This window comes from Phaethon aethereus, assembly GCF_964289735.1.
Source record: "Phaethon aethereus genome assembly, chromosome: 15".
NCBI classification, from domain to species: Eukaryota; Metazoa; Chordata; class Aves; order Phaethontiformes; family Phaethontidae; genus Phaethon; species Phaethon aethereus.
Window position 1 is genome coordinate 17,699,518 of NC_138591.1, and position 16,870 is coordinate 17,716,387.

General features: G+C 52.3%; 1 protein-coding gene across 1 annotated transcript in view; it reads left to right on the top strand.

Moving 5' to 3' along the window:
* The window catches only part of LOC309410209 (syntaxin-binding protein 4-like), a gene marked incomplete at both ends in the record, with an annotated part of 44,395 nt that overhangs the window by 13,048 nt on the left and 14,477 nt on the right, over nt 1-16,870 (top strand). Inside the window, 7 exons of the mRNA XM_082006560.1 lie at nt 3,434-3,529; nt 4,297-4,366; nt 5,659-5,733; nt 12,517-12,602; nt 13,353-13,467; nt 16,109-16,250; nt 16,447-16,553. Of these exons, the coding sequence (XP_081862686.1) occupies nt 3,434-3,529; nt 4,297-4,366; nt 5,659-5,733; nt 12,517-12,602; nt 13,353-13,467; nt 16,109-16,250; nt 16,447-16,553 (691 nt within the window). The remainder of the gene's footprint in view (nt 1-3,433; nt 3,530-4,296; nt 4,367-5,658; nt 5,734-12,516; nt 12,603-13,352; nt 13,468-16,108; nt 16,251-16,446; nt 16,554-16,870) is intronic.

The following is a 16,870-nucleotide window of genomic DNA, read 5'->3' on the forward strand; positions in this document are numbered from 1 at the left end:
ATCCCCTCTTGCGAGGCTTGAAATGCCCAAGGCAAGCGATCGTCCTCCAGAACATCACCCCTCTCTGCTGAGGGACCAAGTGGTACTTGCAGGAGCCCCGTGTCTGCCATGGGTGTAGCTGCTCAGAATATGTTTTTTTTTGGGGGGGGGGAAAAGGTGCCTCCATCAGTTTCTTGTGTTCAGCTGCGGGTGTTATTCCAGCAGAGTTTCTTTAGAGCAGCACCAGCCCGCTCGGTGCCGGCGTGGCAGGTCAGCGTTTGGCCCCGGGTCTGTTGCTCCGTGGCTTTAGGTGGAAACCCACATGTGAACCTCAGCAGAAGTTCAAAGGGGTTACCTGGCGGCTCCTAAAACCTGAGCTTTGAATTAAAGAATAGCCATCAAAGGGAAGTGCTGATTAAGAAGCATTTCTCAGAAACAGTGAGATCCCATTATTTTGACCTTCATCTTCTTAGGACAGAGCAGCGAGTGATTCACCTCCAATCTGTCCCTTCCTCCAGACAGAAAAAGCTGGCCGGGGCTGCAAGATCAACAGAGGGGGATTAAGGGAAATGTAATTGAACATTGCTAGCTTAGGCGCAAAGCGGGCAGCCGCTCCCCGTGCGGACCGCCGGCAGCGCGGCACAGCGGCCGGTGGGGTCACGATACGCCGGAGATGATTACAGTTGGGCCAAACAACCAGATTAGCCTGGACACCCCTTGACCCGTGGTATAGGGAGCCCAGAGCAGGTGAGATTATAGCCTGAGAAGTTGAGAACTGTGACACTGGCATTAGTGGGAGCGAGATTAGATGCACCAGGGAACCTCAAGCGTCTTGAAGAAGCTTATGGGATCGCTAGGAATCTAAAGAAAACGCCGTCTTGGCCAGTCTAACCTGTATGCCCACCTGGAGTTTCCCCATAAACATTTACTCTGCAGAGAAGAAAATACTGGGGACATGGGCATCAGCTCCAGGACCTTTGCCAGAAAGGAAAGATTAGATAGAGTGATCCAAAATAGGCTAGATTATCTGGCCCTAAGTATGACTTAATAAGCATTATACTGGGACTTTGATGCTGAGATAATTAAAGAGCCATTATTTACCCACATTGGGTCCCAAATATAAATTTGATTGAAATCGGTGTTTAGAAAATAGGCGGACTCCCAGGAATGCTACCACCGCAATCTTTGGCGGTTTGGGTTTGTCACCATCAGTCCCGGGCTATCCCACAGCTCGGTCCGAGCCCTGGCAGGGGCGAGCCCTTCCTCCGCCTCCTCCTCCTCCTCCTCCCCGCCCTGGCGGGGACTCCCCGGTGCATCTCTCGGGGGGCAGGACTGGCGTCCGCAGTGCCCCCGCGGCGAGGCGGTGGGTGGGCGGGCAGGGTGGGCAGAGCCTGGCAGCACCCGGCTGGTTTGCCAGCACGGGAGTTAGAAGTCAAGGTGTGGGGTTTTTTTTGGTGTTTTGTTTTTTGGTTTGTTTTTTTTTTCCCTCCCCCCTGTCAAAGTTTGAGTGTGTCTGGGAGCAATACTGTGAGTAATCACTGATTTTAATAACAAGATCGGATTTTCTCCTGACATCACTGGGGATGAAGGAGGATTTGTAGATACTTCAGCTATATTAAGCCATTATTACAATTGATTTGCAGACACAAAAGGCAAATGAGTCATTATTGCCTTGATACCTCAGCAGAGGAGCCTGTCCCCAGCAGGTCCCGCTGGACGCTACAGCTGCGCCTCTTCTGAGACGCAGATTTTTACACCATTTGTCTAACGCGTTTCATCGTTCCTAATTACTTCATGTACTGGTGTGAAGAAAGACATAGGACGACTCCTTCAGTCACCACCTTGGCTTAAGCCGGACTTCCAAGTGTCCTCCCTGCCCGGGGGAACCAAGGGGGGCTTTGCCTCTGCAGGACTCCCTCGGGCCAGAGGTTTCCCAAACCCATCTCGAGCGCGAAGCCCACCGGCAGCCGCCCCAGCCCGGGTGGGAGCCGAGAAGCTTTCCAGCCGAGCATCCTCGGGGACGAGCACGTTTTAATTTCTGTCAGCAGAAATTTGGGGCTGCGGCCTCTCTTCCCCGTTTCGGTCCGCGGGCGCCTGACCTGCCCCCACGCCTTGGTGAGGCTCGCGCCACTCGGCGGTACCTCTTTTGGGCAGTATTTCAAATTTCAGTGAACTTCTTTAAAAAAATGCCACGGAGAACAACATCGGTGCCTTCTCCTGAGGTGTCTTGCCATGAGCTCCCAGTGCCACCAGTAAAACAGCTCCTCCCGCCTGGGGGGTTGTAGGGTTTAATGCATCAAGTCCAGGGAATAAACTCCAGCGCTCGGACGGGGCTGGGGTCTCGTGCTTGGGAGAAGCAGCAATTGGTGTATACGGGGACGAAATGAAAAACTGGGGTAATCTGGTTTTAATCACAATTTTGCTGGAAAGGTGACTTGAGAGACAAGGTCTTCAGCCGAAAACTGAGCCCGGGTTATGGAAACAGCGCGTCGTACCGAGTCACCCCGATCCAGGGATCCACCCCTCGTCCCTCCTGCTCGTTTCAGAATGGGGTCTTGTGTTTTGGGGAAGGCGCTCCTCCCCGGCGGCAGGCGTTTCTCGCACGGGGTCACTTCGTGCATCCCCGGATCCCAGCGAGGCTCAGAGGGGCTCCTCAGCCCGGGGATGAAGCTGGCCCCGTGCTGGCTGTGCCCCCCTCTGCGGTGCCACCCCCTCAAGCGTGCGTGTGTGTGTCCCCCCCTCCATCCAGAGCCGCAAAACGCCTGAGCAGCGGCTCTCAGGGGAGATTTGTTAATTAAAGCTGGGCTTTTTAATCCTTCTGCCCGCAGCCTGGGTCTTCAAAGCAGGACTTAAGGAGCCCGGGACAAATAGGTCTCTCGGGTCTCTTTCTGCCGGCCGGCTTAGGCACGCCGCACCAAAGGCCATGTCTGCACCCTCTGGGCTGGGCTTGAGCCTCCCCCGGGTTCAAACGCTGATAAAAAGCGGCTGCTGCTGCCGTGCAGCTCTTCAATGGCTGCGGGTGGGGGTCTTCTCCCTGCTGCATTGAACCTGGGGCTTGCCCGGGGGTCGCACCTCGGAAGGGGGGTCTCCTGAGGGAGACGCTCGTCCCCAGTAATGCTTCCTATGACAAGTCTTAGCAGAGGCGTGAGCGCAGGCTGAGGCACCCGCCGCAGAGCCGGACCCTTCCCCATCAGCGACGACGCGGGGCCGGGGAAGGTGGTCGCTCCATGGTTTGCACCTTTCTCAGAAGCTTCATCTCGCCAAGCTGGTGCTACCGGATGCCTTTGGCCTTTGTGTCGTGTCAGCGGCCGCATCCTGCGGCTGCTGGTTGGGTAGCGCAGGGGGTACGTGGGGCTCTCCACAACGGAGCCTCAGGGGCTGCGTCCCTCCGAGACGGCCGGTGGAAGCCGCAGTTCTTCTGCCCTTGTCTCATGGGCACTTCTCTTTCCTCCAGGTATTAAGGTAATTGGTGGCATCAAGGAACTCACCAGAGAAGAATATGGAGTTTACGTCAAGAGGATCCTTCCAGGAGGTGTTGCTTACGCAGACGGTGAGTTCAACGTGGTGCGGAGCCTGAGAAAAGCCAAAATCCACTGCATTTATTTTATACGTTGCCTTATTAGACATTTCAGGTGCTTCTTCCCCGATTTTCCAGCACTGGGGAGTTATTTTTTCACTGCGGCAATCATCGTAACATCTGGCAGCAGCCTCTACTGCATGTGTATGATCGCTTTGTGTCTTTAAAGCAGGATCCACCCCGCCACACAAAGAACTTCGCTTTGCTGCCTGTCCTTTCCAACGTGCCACTCGCTACCTGTAGTCCCAAAATTACCTGAGATCCTTTTGCAAATTCGGCTCTGCTCTGGGATACCGATTTCATTCAGAGCATCTTCAAATAAGTAGTTATTAGGCAAAGTTCACCTTTCATAACTTAAGCCGAAGAGATATTTTTTTCCCCCCTCCGAATGTTACAACATCATTTTTCCGTTCAATAAAGAAAAGTAAATCCAGAACAGGTGGAAGTGCCACTCGTGGTTTTCTACCTGACCTCAAACTGAATTAAGTAAAAGCTTTATTGCGTTTTTTGGTATTTACTTTCGTAACGTCCTACAGCAGAGGAAGCGCTGCGACACTGGCATGGGTTGTTGAGGGAGGTTGCAGAAACTTCGTCTTGAAAAACAGGTTGGATGAGCATCTGAGAAGGACCTATGCATATTTCATCCTGTCTCTGGGCAAAGGGGAGGATTGCCCAACCTCTTTCCCAGTCCCTCCAAGCTGTATTTTCTGCAGTTTCTATCCATTAGTTTTCTTTTCTAGGGCGCCTGCAGCCAGGAGACCAGATCCTGGAGGTCAACGGAGATTCCTTAATTGGGGTTACAAGCGAGAGGTACCATATCCGAACGGAAATTTTTGCATTCCTGTTGCTTTTGTATAATTCTGTGATGTGGTTTAGGCTGCAGGTTGTGTGGAGGACGCCAGGGCATCGCTTTGTCCGTGCTCTGATGCAGCCAGCGCTGCTCCCAAGAGCCAGCTTGGGAATTAGCAAACGAAAAGTTTCTAGATAAAAATAGACCAGCGAACCCGAACCGTATTTGTGAGATATTCAGACATTTCCCCCCAAAACTGGTGGTTTTTTTTAACAGCTCCTGGCATCCCCCCCGCCCCCCCATCTGCTGCAGCTCCCAGCAAGCCCCGCAGCTCCCAGCGCAGGAGATTAGCCAGTGCCTAAGCCCGACAGCACTGCTCTGCGCGGGGGATTCCCTCCGGAGCTGCAATTCAGCCCCTCAGCTCCCTGCCAAGAAAATTATTAACTGATCCAGAGGCGTACTGCACTTTTGGGGCATCCCCTTTTCCATTAAACGTGCTGCTAGCCCGCTGCCGCCTTGCATCCCCACACGGTGTGCTTAGGCTGGATGGATGCTTGGGAATAAGCACGAGGAGCTTCTCCTGCTCCCAAACCCCCCCCAGAGCGGCTGGGTTTGATGAAGGAGGTCCCCGAGGACTCCTCTGCAGCTGCAGGGAGGCTGTGCCTGGACCCCAGCACGCTGCCCCGACTCTCAGGGGGACGCGCGAATTTTGAACCAGAGAGTGGTCATCCCTGAGACGGAAACTTCCCGAGGGAGGAGATGTGCTGGATGGTGTCGGGCTCCTCACTACAAGAAGGACGCTGAGGTGCTGGAGCGTGTCCAGAGAAGGGCAACGGAGCTGGGGAGGGGTCTGGAGCACAAGGCTGATGAGGAGCGGCTGAGGGAACTGGGGGTGTTCGGTCTGGAGAAGAGGAGGCTGAGGGGAGCCCTCATCGCTCTCTACAGCTACCTGAAAGGGGGTTGTGGCGAGGTGGGTGTTGGTCTCTTCTCCCAAGTAACCAGCGATAGGACGAGAGGAAATGGCCTCAAGTTGCGCCGGGGGCGGTTTAGGCTCGATATTAGGAAAAATTTCTTTACCGAGAGAGCGGTCAAGCATTGGCACAGGCTGCCCAGGGAGGCGGTGGAGTCACCATCACTGGAGGTGTTCAAAAAACGTGTGGACGTGGCGCTTCAGGATACCGTTTAGTGGGCGTGGGGGTGTTGGGTTAATGGTTGGACTTGATGATCTTGAAGGTCTTTTCCAACCTTAATGATTCTGTGATTCTGTATGGCTCACTGCTGGCATTGATGTGTTGTGGTCCTTGTGTTGCAGGGCCGTGGACATCCTGAGGACGGCATCAGCCACCAGCCACATGCGTCTTCTTGTAGCCCGGGATGACGATGCCAGGTAAGAGGTGTCCTCTCGCACCGGGAATGGGGATCGCAACGCTCGTAGTAGCTGGGTTGCCTTTGAGCTACCCGGGCTCAAAGCTCGTCGTGCAGATGGAGGTGGCCAAGGGTCTTTGATAACTGTACACTGGCGGGAAGGCACTGGAGCTGTAATGGGAAGGGAAGCAAAGCTGGCGGCTCCCAGCACTGCCAGGTCCGTGAGGCATCCCGGCATTGAGCAGAATCCTGCGGGTGTTTCCCCAGCAAGGACCAGGGCAGCTCCAGCCTCGGCTGTAGGGTGGCACGGGCTCCTTCAGCTCTGCTGTGTGGTGCTGAGCTGCTTACAGCTTGTCACATCCTGCACAGAGCTTGGGATGAGGACGTAGAGGGACCGCAGAATCTTCCCTTTCCTTGCTCATTAGACACGTTGAGTTAAGGTCTTCCTTCCCCAGAGGATTCCTCCTTCTCGGTGAGGACAAGCAGTTTCTCCCTGAAACTTCTCCCCTCGCTGCTCCCTGCAAAACCTTGCTTTCTCTAGAGAGGCTTGGATGACTCAAAAGGAGAAGGAAAGAGTTCGAGTTTTGTCTTGGCTGGATTTAAGCTGTGTGGGACAACGATGGCGTCATGAGAGAGAGGGCAGGGTATGGGATTAGTGGGGCCCTTTGCTCGCATCCCCTGGGAGATATGGTGCAACGTGCTGGAGCATCTTCTACAGGTCTGGAAACCTGAGGTGCACCAGGAACCACCGAAATGCAGAGCGCGGTCGTGGGCAGGCAGGCCGATGGCGCCGAGGCTTTGCACTCCTTGAGTCATTTGCTCAACGTACCCACATCCCGTTAGCGTCAGAGACGATGGTTGCGTTCCTTATCCATCAGCAGCTGCGGAGCGTTACTGCCTTTGCAGAACAGTGAGAGTGCTGTAATGACAGGGATGAGACTAATTTTGACACAGTAATATTCCGGCGGAAGAATTATTTGCTATTAATGACAGGCTGCTTTTTACCTACCTCCGTCCCGCTCTTCCGTAACCTCTCAAATTACTATTATATTACCTGCAAGTCCTTTAGCAGCTGCTGAGGAAGCACTGGGTGAAGCTAGCGGGTTGCCAGACTCGGGACTTGGAGCCTCTTTCGGTCCGAGTAAGGATGCGCTTCTGTGCCGCAGCGGTCCCCCGTCTTGCCTTAGGGGTGGAAGGGGCAGTGGGCACCTCGTGCTGTCCCTTCTCTGGGTGGCTGCTGGCAGGGCTGGCCCTCGGGAGGAGGGACGGGTTCCCGCAGCCGAGCCGCTCCCTGCGCCCGGCAGCGGAGCCGGGCTCGCTCGGGGAAACGCTCTGTTTCTCAGCCAGAGCCCCCCGAGCAGGTTTTCTGCCTTCACCCACGCTGATCCATTCCAAGCTGTTCAGGCATCTCAACGTGCTTCCTAATATCTTAAACGGCAGCAGATGTCGCTTAAAAGATGCGCACGCGTGGCTTTGTCGGCAGGCTCCTTGGCGCATCTGTCGGCAGCGCCCGATGGCCCCGCCGAGGAGCTGCTTGTAAACCCACCGAGGGAGATCTGGGAGGGCAACGAAACTTTCAGCAATTTGGCTTCCCTTTGCTGTGGGTTATCTGTTAAATCTGTGAAAGGTTAGCCGGCAGGAGAGTGGGGAAGTAATCAGTGGGTTTTTTTTTTATAAAAAAAACATTTGCAGAGATTTCACTTACATCATCATCTCGCAATTACATCATCATCTCGCAAACTGTTTAATGCACGAATACATATCTCCAGGATTAAGGGCTGTGGAAACGGGGGAAGGATTTTTCCGCTTTCCACTTCTTCCCCCCCACCCCCCCTTAATTTTGTCTTTATTTTATTGATGCCCTATTATCTCTTAAGTCTGTCCTTGAGCCCTGGGTTGCACCGGGCTCTCTGACTTCCCAGGGACTGCCAGCTCCGCGGGCGATGCCCCCGGAGATGCCGTGCCGTGAAGTCCCAGGAGCTGTGTGAGGCACCTTTCCCGCTGCCCGGCACGGCGGCTCACGAGACGGGAAAGCCGAGACAGTGACCCGGGGAGGGAGGAGTGTAATTCAGAGTATCTGCAGATACTGCAGGTCGTCTTCATAAACCCCGAGCACACAAGGCGGGCCGGAGGAGGAAGCGTAATGGCTCTGGGTTTGGGAGACGATTCAAGCCGCCTGCCAATTTTCCCAATGACTCAGCTGAGTAGCATTTTTGTTGTGGTTGCCCGCGGGTGAATTTGACTCATAAGCGCTATTATTTGTCCCTGGAGTTAATTATAGGCCCAAATTACCTGTGCTCTTAATGGAACTCGGTCCTGGCGTGTATAAGATGCATGTTTTCGGCCTGTCGCATCAGACATGCTGCAGAGAGCGGCAGTAATGCTAGGGCTTAAAGCAGAAAATTCAGATTTAGAGCTGGACGCGCTGGGTTTGGATGATGGCTGGATCTGATTTTCGCCTGTGCTCATCTTTAGCTAATGAGGATAATTTTATTGCATGGGCATAATTACTGTTTATTCATTCTCAGCCTGAAAGTTACAATAGTTCCTTGTTTCTATGCGTCGCACGGATAATCATCCTGGTCTTTCAGGTTTGTCGCTGTGAGAAAGCCTGTTTGCGCTGCACCTCTGGTGCTCGCATGATAAAATGCTAAATACGTGGCCTCTCCAGCATGATATGCAGAGTCATCTCGGTGAAAAGGGGTTGTTGTCTTCATAGGGCTTGCACAACAAGCAGTAAAGGGAAGCAGTCTGCTTTTCTGCAGTGCACAACCAACAGCCGGGAGCCAGCGGGGAGGCTGTGGCTGGAGCTCACGCCCAGGCTGGTGCCAGCGCGAGGCAATTCCTTTTCTTCCCGCGTGCGGCAGCGCCGGGGCTGAATCCGACAAGCCCGGGATGTCCCTTGGCTGCTCTTTGGGGGAAAACGCGCAGCCCTTTACACGGAAGCCACGGAAGCCGAGGTGCGCGGCTGCCCGGGCGCTGATGGAGAAGCGAAGCCCAGCAGCACCGTGATGTGCTGCCCAGCACAGCTGGTGGAAACGCTGCCGCTGCTGCGAGCTGGGCGCGAGAAAGTCTGCTTTTGTGGTGCTTTTGCGATGCTCCGGGTTCACGGTTCCCACTGACCTGCAGGATTTGGGGTTGGTTTGGGTTGTTTTTTTTTTTTTTTGAGACAAGCTATTAATTTATCTGGTGTCACAGGGTCCTCTTTCTCCCCCAGCCGTGGTGCAGAGCTGAGGTTTCCAGATGCCGTGCTCTCACGTAACCTTTGACGTAGGATTCACCCTTTGTTCTCCCAAGAACAAAAGGGCAGGACAAAAAGGTATTATGAGATAAAACAATATTCTGCAGGAAGATTGACCCCCCGCTGCTTAATCTGCAGCAAAGTCGGCCTACAGCTGGCTGCTGCTGGCAAACCCCATCATCCCGCTCCACGCCATGGGGCTGGCTGAAGGCTGTGCGGGTCTGAGCTCTGTTACAGGGATCCTCCAGACCTCAAACGTCTTTATCTTAATGAAAAAGAGCTGGAGAAGGGATTGTTAAAATGAACTTTCCACCTAATACAACCCCATGTAATTTTTTTTTTTTTTTTTTAAAGCAAGCTGGGCATTTTAGTCCTGCAGGCATCTGACAATTCGAAATGTTTTAGTCAGGGTCAAATTTTAAATATTAAAGACGCCTTCTGAAGTCTCTTGGTGTCTGAAAGCACAAAGCAAGACTTGCTGGCATTCCTTCAGCATACTTGTTCATTAATCAGTCATGTTTGGGCATCCTCTGCCCGCTTGCAAATTCCTTCAGATACAGCACCGAGCACAAAATTAATTCTCGGGAGATTCACACCAGAAAGCGTATTGCTTGCTGCTGGGATAAGTGCGTGCTTCAAGTTAGTCATGTGTTTTTGTCCTTGGTGGAACTGGGGCTTGCAGTATTGGCCAACAAAGCAGGAGCCGGGACGGTCGCCCGTGAGGTAGCAGTTAGTCACATCGTCCCTACAGCAAATGGCTGGGCTGGACCCGGGCTTGCAAAGCAACCCTGGGCTCGGAGCTCGTTGTTCAGGCTCCTGAGCAAATAATGATAAATCCTCCCTTGTGGATGAACTTAACGACATGAAATAAACAACAACAAAGAGCGCTCAAGTCATACGTGCCCTTACTTATAACAGAGTTTGACAGCATGGATTGGTGATTGGGTTTGCGTTGTTTAGTAGGGTTTAAAGAGCACACGAGCTGCCAGACTAGTTGCATTTGCATTGGCTAAGAGTTTTTTAGCCATTGTTTTAAGTTCATAACCTGTCCTGTGCTCTGATGCATTATTATCTGAGGAAAATGTAACAGTAGATGACCACAGATACACCCAGCCCAAAACAAAAACCCAGCTGCTGATGGCTTGGTAACCACTGGAAATAATATGTTAGCTTCCAGCGTGTTAGACCTGCCATTGCAATAGGTCATGGAGGCATAAGGCCATCAGTGCATGAGTTACCAGTGCAACGGGAGTGTGAATCACCCGTAGAAATACAGGGGCTTTACTGGAAAGTTGGAAAAACTCTGCTAAGGCAAGATCCATCCAAGGCTTAATCCAGGGAACCACTGAACAGCAAACCTACTGCTGTCCTAGCTGTCCTACTGCTATAGGATCCGAGTTGTCCTTCCACTTTCTCGGTGCTTTTACATATTATTTCAGTGTCTAACGCTATGAAACTGCCTGTTAAAGCAGTTTTGTGGAAGGTGGGTTTTCTGAACAAAGTAGTTGTCTTTTTTTTAAGGTCATGGGTTTAGTTGATAAGACAATAGCGTTGATGCAAAGTATTGGGATTCACCAAGGCATTCCACTAAGTATTGTGTGACACTTGGATTTAAAATTAGCATTAAATGGAATGAATAAGGCATACATTTGATGGCAATATTAGATAAGGCAGGCACTGGTCTTTGAAGTTTGTTAAATGAGCTGGTTGTTAATGGGAAGATGTAAATCACTGAGAGCGTTTCCAGCAGGAACCCAAGGAGCTGATGATTCATTCATCGTTTAATATTGTTGACTCTAATCTGGCCAATAATATATGACATCTGTCCCGGTAAAGTACACAGATGACACAACGTCTGCTTGTGTGTAAGAGGAGTCTCCTCACTGAGGAAACTTTGCTGTGGTTGGTTTCCTACAGATTTATGTCTTGAGCTTGTCTGACTGTCAAGTGTGAGAGCTAGCCACTCATAACCAGGCTTTTCCTGTGGCTACAGCATCAAGAAGGCACCTTCGCATGGGGATTCCCTCATGCTTTGTCCATTTGAAGTGGACATCTAATGTTGTTACTGTGGCCACAGAAACAATATTTCCAGGCTTTCCCCCCTTTGCCTGGCTGCTTATTTAATGACACCTGTAAGAAATTAGTCATCCTTCAGGCTCTTCTCTTTGCCAAGAGGTTGGATTGATGGGGTAGTGTTGGGTTATGAAGGGAGAGGACCACACAGTTGCAGAGGGACAGCGTGCTCCTGGGAGCGAAGAGCCAATGTAGCCGGGATGGGCACAGGAGGCTGATCTCGTTCCTGCGCCTCCTCATCCAAAAGGATGCGAGAGGCTCACGGCAGCTCAAAGAAGGATTACAGAAATCATGCAGGAGCTGGTAAACACGGTTAATGGTGGTTCTTAACGGGGTTTAAAAACTCAACATGTTGCACTTGGCAAAAGGAAGGTCACGAAACGATTCACCTGTTGCGTACAGGTAGCTACAGCTCGTCAAGGACTCGACACGCTTGGGTAGTTATATGGTGGTCCAACTCAACCTGGAAGGAAAGCATTAATGAAGGCGCTCGGGCCAGCTTTCCAGGAGATGTTGTGGATGAGATTGTTTTGCAGAGAGGTAATATAGGAAGCAGAGGGGCTACCTCAAGACAGAGCTCAATGTTTGTGGGTTGCCACCCCTCCCTACTCTTGCATGGTATCTGTAAATTTAGCATGTGCCATCTGGTTCAGCATCTTCAGCCATGAGTTGCTGGGAAGAGCAGAGAAGCCTGCACTGCCCCAGCACGCTTTAAAAGGCAGGTCTTCGTTAAGGCTATATGCTCCAAGAGCTTATCCTGCAATGTTCATGGAGGATATCACCATGGATGGATTCAGAGAGTGGGCTGCTGCTTTTGCATGTGCTCCAGAAGCCACCTCCCATCTTTACCCCAGCAAGAGCTAGCAGGATCTGCTTTCTGTCTAGGAAAGGAGGAGAAAAAACCGAGGATAAATCTACATTGAGCTATTCTGGAAGGAGTCACAAATAGGCGAAGCGTTTTTGTTATGTTAGAAGCATAGTCACAGCTCCTTCTGACAGTCTGTTTAATTTGTGTGATGTGTTTGCAAAACTTCTGAGCCTTATAGCTGGGGGTGAAATTATTGCAGCTGATTCCCGGGAGGGTCCAAGGAGGGGGGGTGCAGGGCAGGGCTCTTGTGTTCATCTGCCCTCTCTGGGGGCTGCCTGTCCCCAGCACCACTGCCTGTCCATACTCCCCTTCCCAGCTCTCCTTGCCCACGCTCACCCTGAACGCTTTCCCGGGCAGGGCAGGAGCGCACCCAAGTTCCAGCCCATCGCAGGAAAGCTGCGCTGCCACGAGATTGCTTATCGACCTTAAGCCTTGCACAGCCTCTTGAAACCACGGGGCTTATACCCTTATGCACGAGAAAGCTCTGTCTGCTCCCCATTGCCGGAGGGAATCGGCCCTATAGGCTTGGTAGTAAGTCACTGCCATCAGGAGCACAGTTGTCATGAAACCAGGTGGGGAATAGTTCTGAGCAGCAGCTGACTGTGCCGTGTTTTTGCTTCCAGGAGAGAGTTCTCTGAGCTGCTGGAGAAGTTTGGCTCCCAAAGCAATACGGGCTCAGCGCGGAGCTCGCCGATCCTGCACGGTGGCAGTGAGTAGCTGAGAAACTTTTCTTCACCCCAGCGTTATTTTGAAGGCGTTTTGATTTGATTTGTGTAGGTGTTTGGGTGGAGGTTTGAAGGAAGGGAAGCACTTAGTGCCTCCCTGGGTGCAGAGCAGAAGGCACGGCCAGTCCTGCCTGCACAGGGCAAGCACAAAGCGGGGCAGCGAGCCAGCCTCCTCGGGGTGAGCAAGGGAGAATTGAGTTGGGGCCGTAACTGCTCCCCAGATCCCCCGACTCTGCTTAACTGACGTGCTGGGCGGGTAACCCCAGCAGTACCTGTCTCTGCAGGTGCAACTTTCTGCTACGGATTTCAGAGCGGTTCAGCAATTGTTCATTCGCTGATCAGTATTTTTCATTCGCAAAGGGGAAACGTTTAGTGAGATGCAACAAGGCTAACCTTGTTAGGGTAGCACCAAGGCTAAGCCGGGTGCCAGTGCATCATGTGTGCATGGGGGAAGAAGCTGTCCCTCTGGCTTGGCGTCCCACCAGAAGGCTGCCAACCCTTCCCCTATGGCAGAGGTATGTAGGGCTGGCAGAGGGGGGAGAGTCCCATGCTGGAATTATGCCGAGTAGGCTGAACGTTTCCCCTCCCTGAGCGATATACTGAAGTCTTTAACTACCATGTGGCTTTCCCCAGAAAGCTAGGAAAACGGTGTCAGCTCTCAGCAGTAGAGCAGGGGAGGAGGCTGATGCTGGAGTATTTGTGTTCCCTGGACTGACTCTGACTCTGCTGTTCAGGTCGATACCTGGAAAGTACATCCTCGGGCTCCTCCTCTCAGAGCCCGCTCCTGCTGAGCCCGGCCAATTCCCACAGCCCCTTCGTTGGGAACCCGGCGCACCCCTCTCACGCACAGTACGTATGGGTCGCGCGGGGCCGGCCCCGCAATCCCTGTCCCTTGGTCAGTCGTGAAGGTATCGCCGAATGCCTGACGCTGGCTTGGGTGTAGATCCAGTAAATATTTCCAGCGTCTGAAGAACTGCTTTGTTCACCTTTATGCCTTCTATACCATTGTATCATGGCTAGGAGACCACAGGGTCTTCTAGAAGTCCTTGTCATGGTGGCATCTTGACTGTTCCCGGGAAGCCTGTCCCCAGGAGCTGACAAGCTTCCCCATTGAGGCAGCCAGTATGTTTACAATACGATTAACAAGGCAACCGCTCCTCTTCCTCCCCTCTGAAAGCCGGGGAGGACCCATGGCTCACAGCCCGCTGAGAGAACCCCGCACATCACCTTTACAAAGCGTGTCGTGAGCGGAGTGTTTCTGCGAGGCCAGTGGTGCTTCTGGAAGGTGTTTCAGGAGCTTATTTTCTATTGCCCTGGTTCTGGCACGTTGACGTCGTGCGACAAGAGCACAAGCGCTGCCTTCTCAACGCAAACACTCCCGACGCCCTTTGCTTTGGTGTCAGCAGGGGTTGCCTACGGACACTGCAACCTTTTGTCTCCAGAGCATGTCCTGGAGCATGCGTTTTCATGTGGTCATCTGTCCCTTTCATATTTCGCAGGGTCAGAGGTTTGGACAGGCAGAGCTTGTTTTTCTGCGGAGTCTCGTCTCCAGGGTGCTCAGGGTTGCCCTTCTCAAGAGGGACAGCTCGAAGTGTGTTAACAGTCGTGGAATTGGGACCATTTGTCCCCAGGGCTTGCAGCTCCCCTTCCTTTGCCAGCATAAACAAGCCAAGTCGCTGGTAAAGAGAATCAGACCTGACTGCAGAACCAGTAAATCCTCTTGCTAAATACCAGCTCTTTATTAGGGATTTGCAGAGGACAAATATTTGGCACCAGAGGTTTACACTGCTTCCATGGAGTGAGAGACCCTTGCGGAGGAGAGGCCAGCTCATCGACTTGGCAGCTGGTTTGGACAAACTAGACATCCTTGCTCTGCTGTTAACCCACTCCAGGCTGCGATATAGGCTAGAGCGTACCTGGCTTGGTGGCATCCTCGCTCAGCGCTGCCATGATGTGCCATGTTCTGCCTGTCTCCGTGCCACTGCCAGGCCCCCGTGGTCTCCTCCCGGGAGCAGCACGAGCCGTTTGAAAGCACAGACTGTGCGGAGCCTTGGTGGGTTGGCTGCGGAGATGTAGCTCAGGCCATGTGCAGCAGGGTCTTTTCACGCAGACGACTGCCATCCCTTACCCATCCTTTCCTCTCACTGAAGGTCATCCCCAGGCTGTGACCTGCAGGGTCATCTGTGGTCCTGCCACCCCACTGGTGGGGACCAACAGGACCCAGATACGATTTGGTCTCACCACATATAGTGTCTGATGTTTCAATTTGAACAGATTTTCATTTTCGTGCTACACTTCGTGACATCGTTTTCCTAAAATGTTTCTTAAAGCAACGCTTTTTCGTAAGACCGAGATGTATGCTGCATGACCGCAGTCCCTTGCGCCCGCGTAGCCAGCTGGCTCTCCTGGGGGTCTGCTGCCGATTCGGAGGGGTGCTGGCCACACGCTGCTCTGTCACTGGAGTGTCTGACCACTGGGGCTGGCATTGCTGCGGTGGCATCGGTTATGCGCTGGTGCCACTGCGAGGCATGGGATACACAGCTGTCATTGCGTCTTAAGTTATCAGATAACACAAGGAGGACCAGAAACTGCAGACCGTTTGGTGAGCGGCTGCTGTGGAAATAAACTGAAAAGGAGAAGAGCCAGCTGCACCCAGCCCATAAGGAGGAAGAGGCTTGCTGACCCTTAGGTCCCACCGCATCCTCCCCCACAACTGCCCTGCTGCGATGCCGCTCACCGGCCCGTGGGTGCTCAGTGAAATCCCTGCTCCCACAAACACTTACTGCAGTCGCTATCTCTTCCCTCCCCACACGGAGCCGCCTGCTATGGCCTGTCAGGTCCTGCCTAGCAGGTAGGTCTTCCAGGGTAGGGTCCAACCTTGTTACCGCTCCATTTGCAGCACCTCCTTGACTGGGCAAGTTGTCTGTACCACTGCCACGGAAGTAAATCAGAGTGTGGTGCCTAAAGGCTCAATCCTTAGGGCATCTTGCAGGGTTTTGAGTCCAAACCTTGGTTAAGACGTAGTCAGCTGTGTATCCTGAGCTTCACTTTGACGTTTGCTAAGGGCTGCTTAATAGTTGACCGATCTGTAAGTTGTTGTCTGCTGATTTAGGCCAGAGCTGCTGGATTGAAACAATAACCACATCGATCCTTCGTATGCTTTTGGCTATAAAAACCAAGAGTGCCAAATATATTCTGATTAAACCTTTAGTTTCTTCTCTCTTTATTTTCTAAATGCAAATGAATGTTCCCCAGCATTTGGGATCATGTCAACCAGTCATCTTCATAATGATGAGCAATGTCTGCTGAGCAACTGGAGTCCTCACCTCTTCTTTCCAAGGTTGGGTGGAAGAAAAGATGCAGAGGCAGAAAAGGTTGGGAGAAGTTAGAAGGATCATGCACAGAAAGCAAGCCAGGCAAAGTTTGTTCAGCGACATGGGAAAATAAACCAGATCACCTTCAGTCACCTGCTAACGTCTCTCCCTTGCAGCTACTCCATTGACTCAGGAATCCAGAGCATTTCTATAGCAAAATCCTCCGGCTTAGGGCTGACAATCAGTGGTGGATCTAACAGGCCTGATGGCCCCCTGATTTATGTTCAAGAGCTTGTGCCAGATGGTGACTGTTACAAGGTAAGTCAGTGTGGAGACTATCAGTGACTTTGCAATGGGGACCCCTCCTAGAAGCTGTAGCTGTTCTGAAGCAGCTTTTCTAAGAATAGATGAATAATGCATTGCATGAACTAATGAGGATTTGTGTTGCAGGAGGCAGCTTTGGGCAGAGGGACATTCCTTCCCAGAAACTCCTGACTTTCTCCTCTTTGTTTAGGATGGTCGGCTCCGACCTGGTGACCAACTAATCGCTATCAATAAAGATTCTTTGGTGGGCAGCACACAAGAAGAAGCCAGAAAAATAATTGCAAAAGCCAAATTCAGGTAGGCCTGTCGCATATTTCCCGTCATCATCACGGTGCTGTTGGATCTTGGGCAAAACCCCTTCATGTCATCCCAATGTTTGGCTTCAAGAAGCATAAGGATTGTTAGTCTTAAATGATGCTTCAAAATGGTCTTGGTAGGTGATCGTATAAGGAAATCTTGACTGCATGGATCATCCTGAAGTGTAATCCAGACCTTCCAAATGTTCTGTCCCTCAGGAATACCCCTTATCACTGCCCCCTGCAGAGTTCTGCAACAGAACTGAAGTTCAAACAAACAATCCAGCTGGTGGAGATCCAGCTACACTGGTGCAGGCT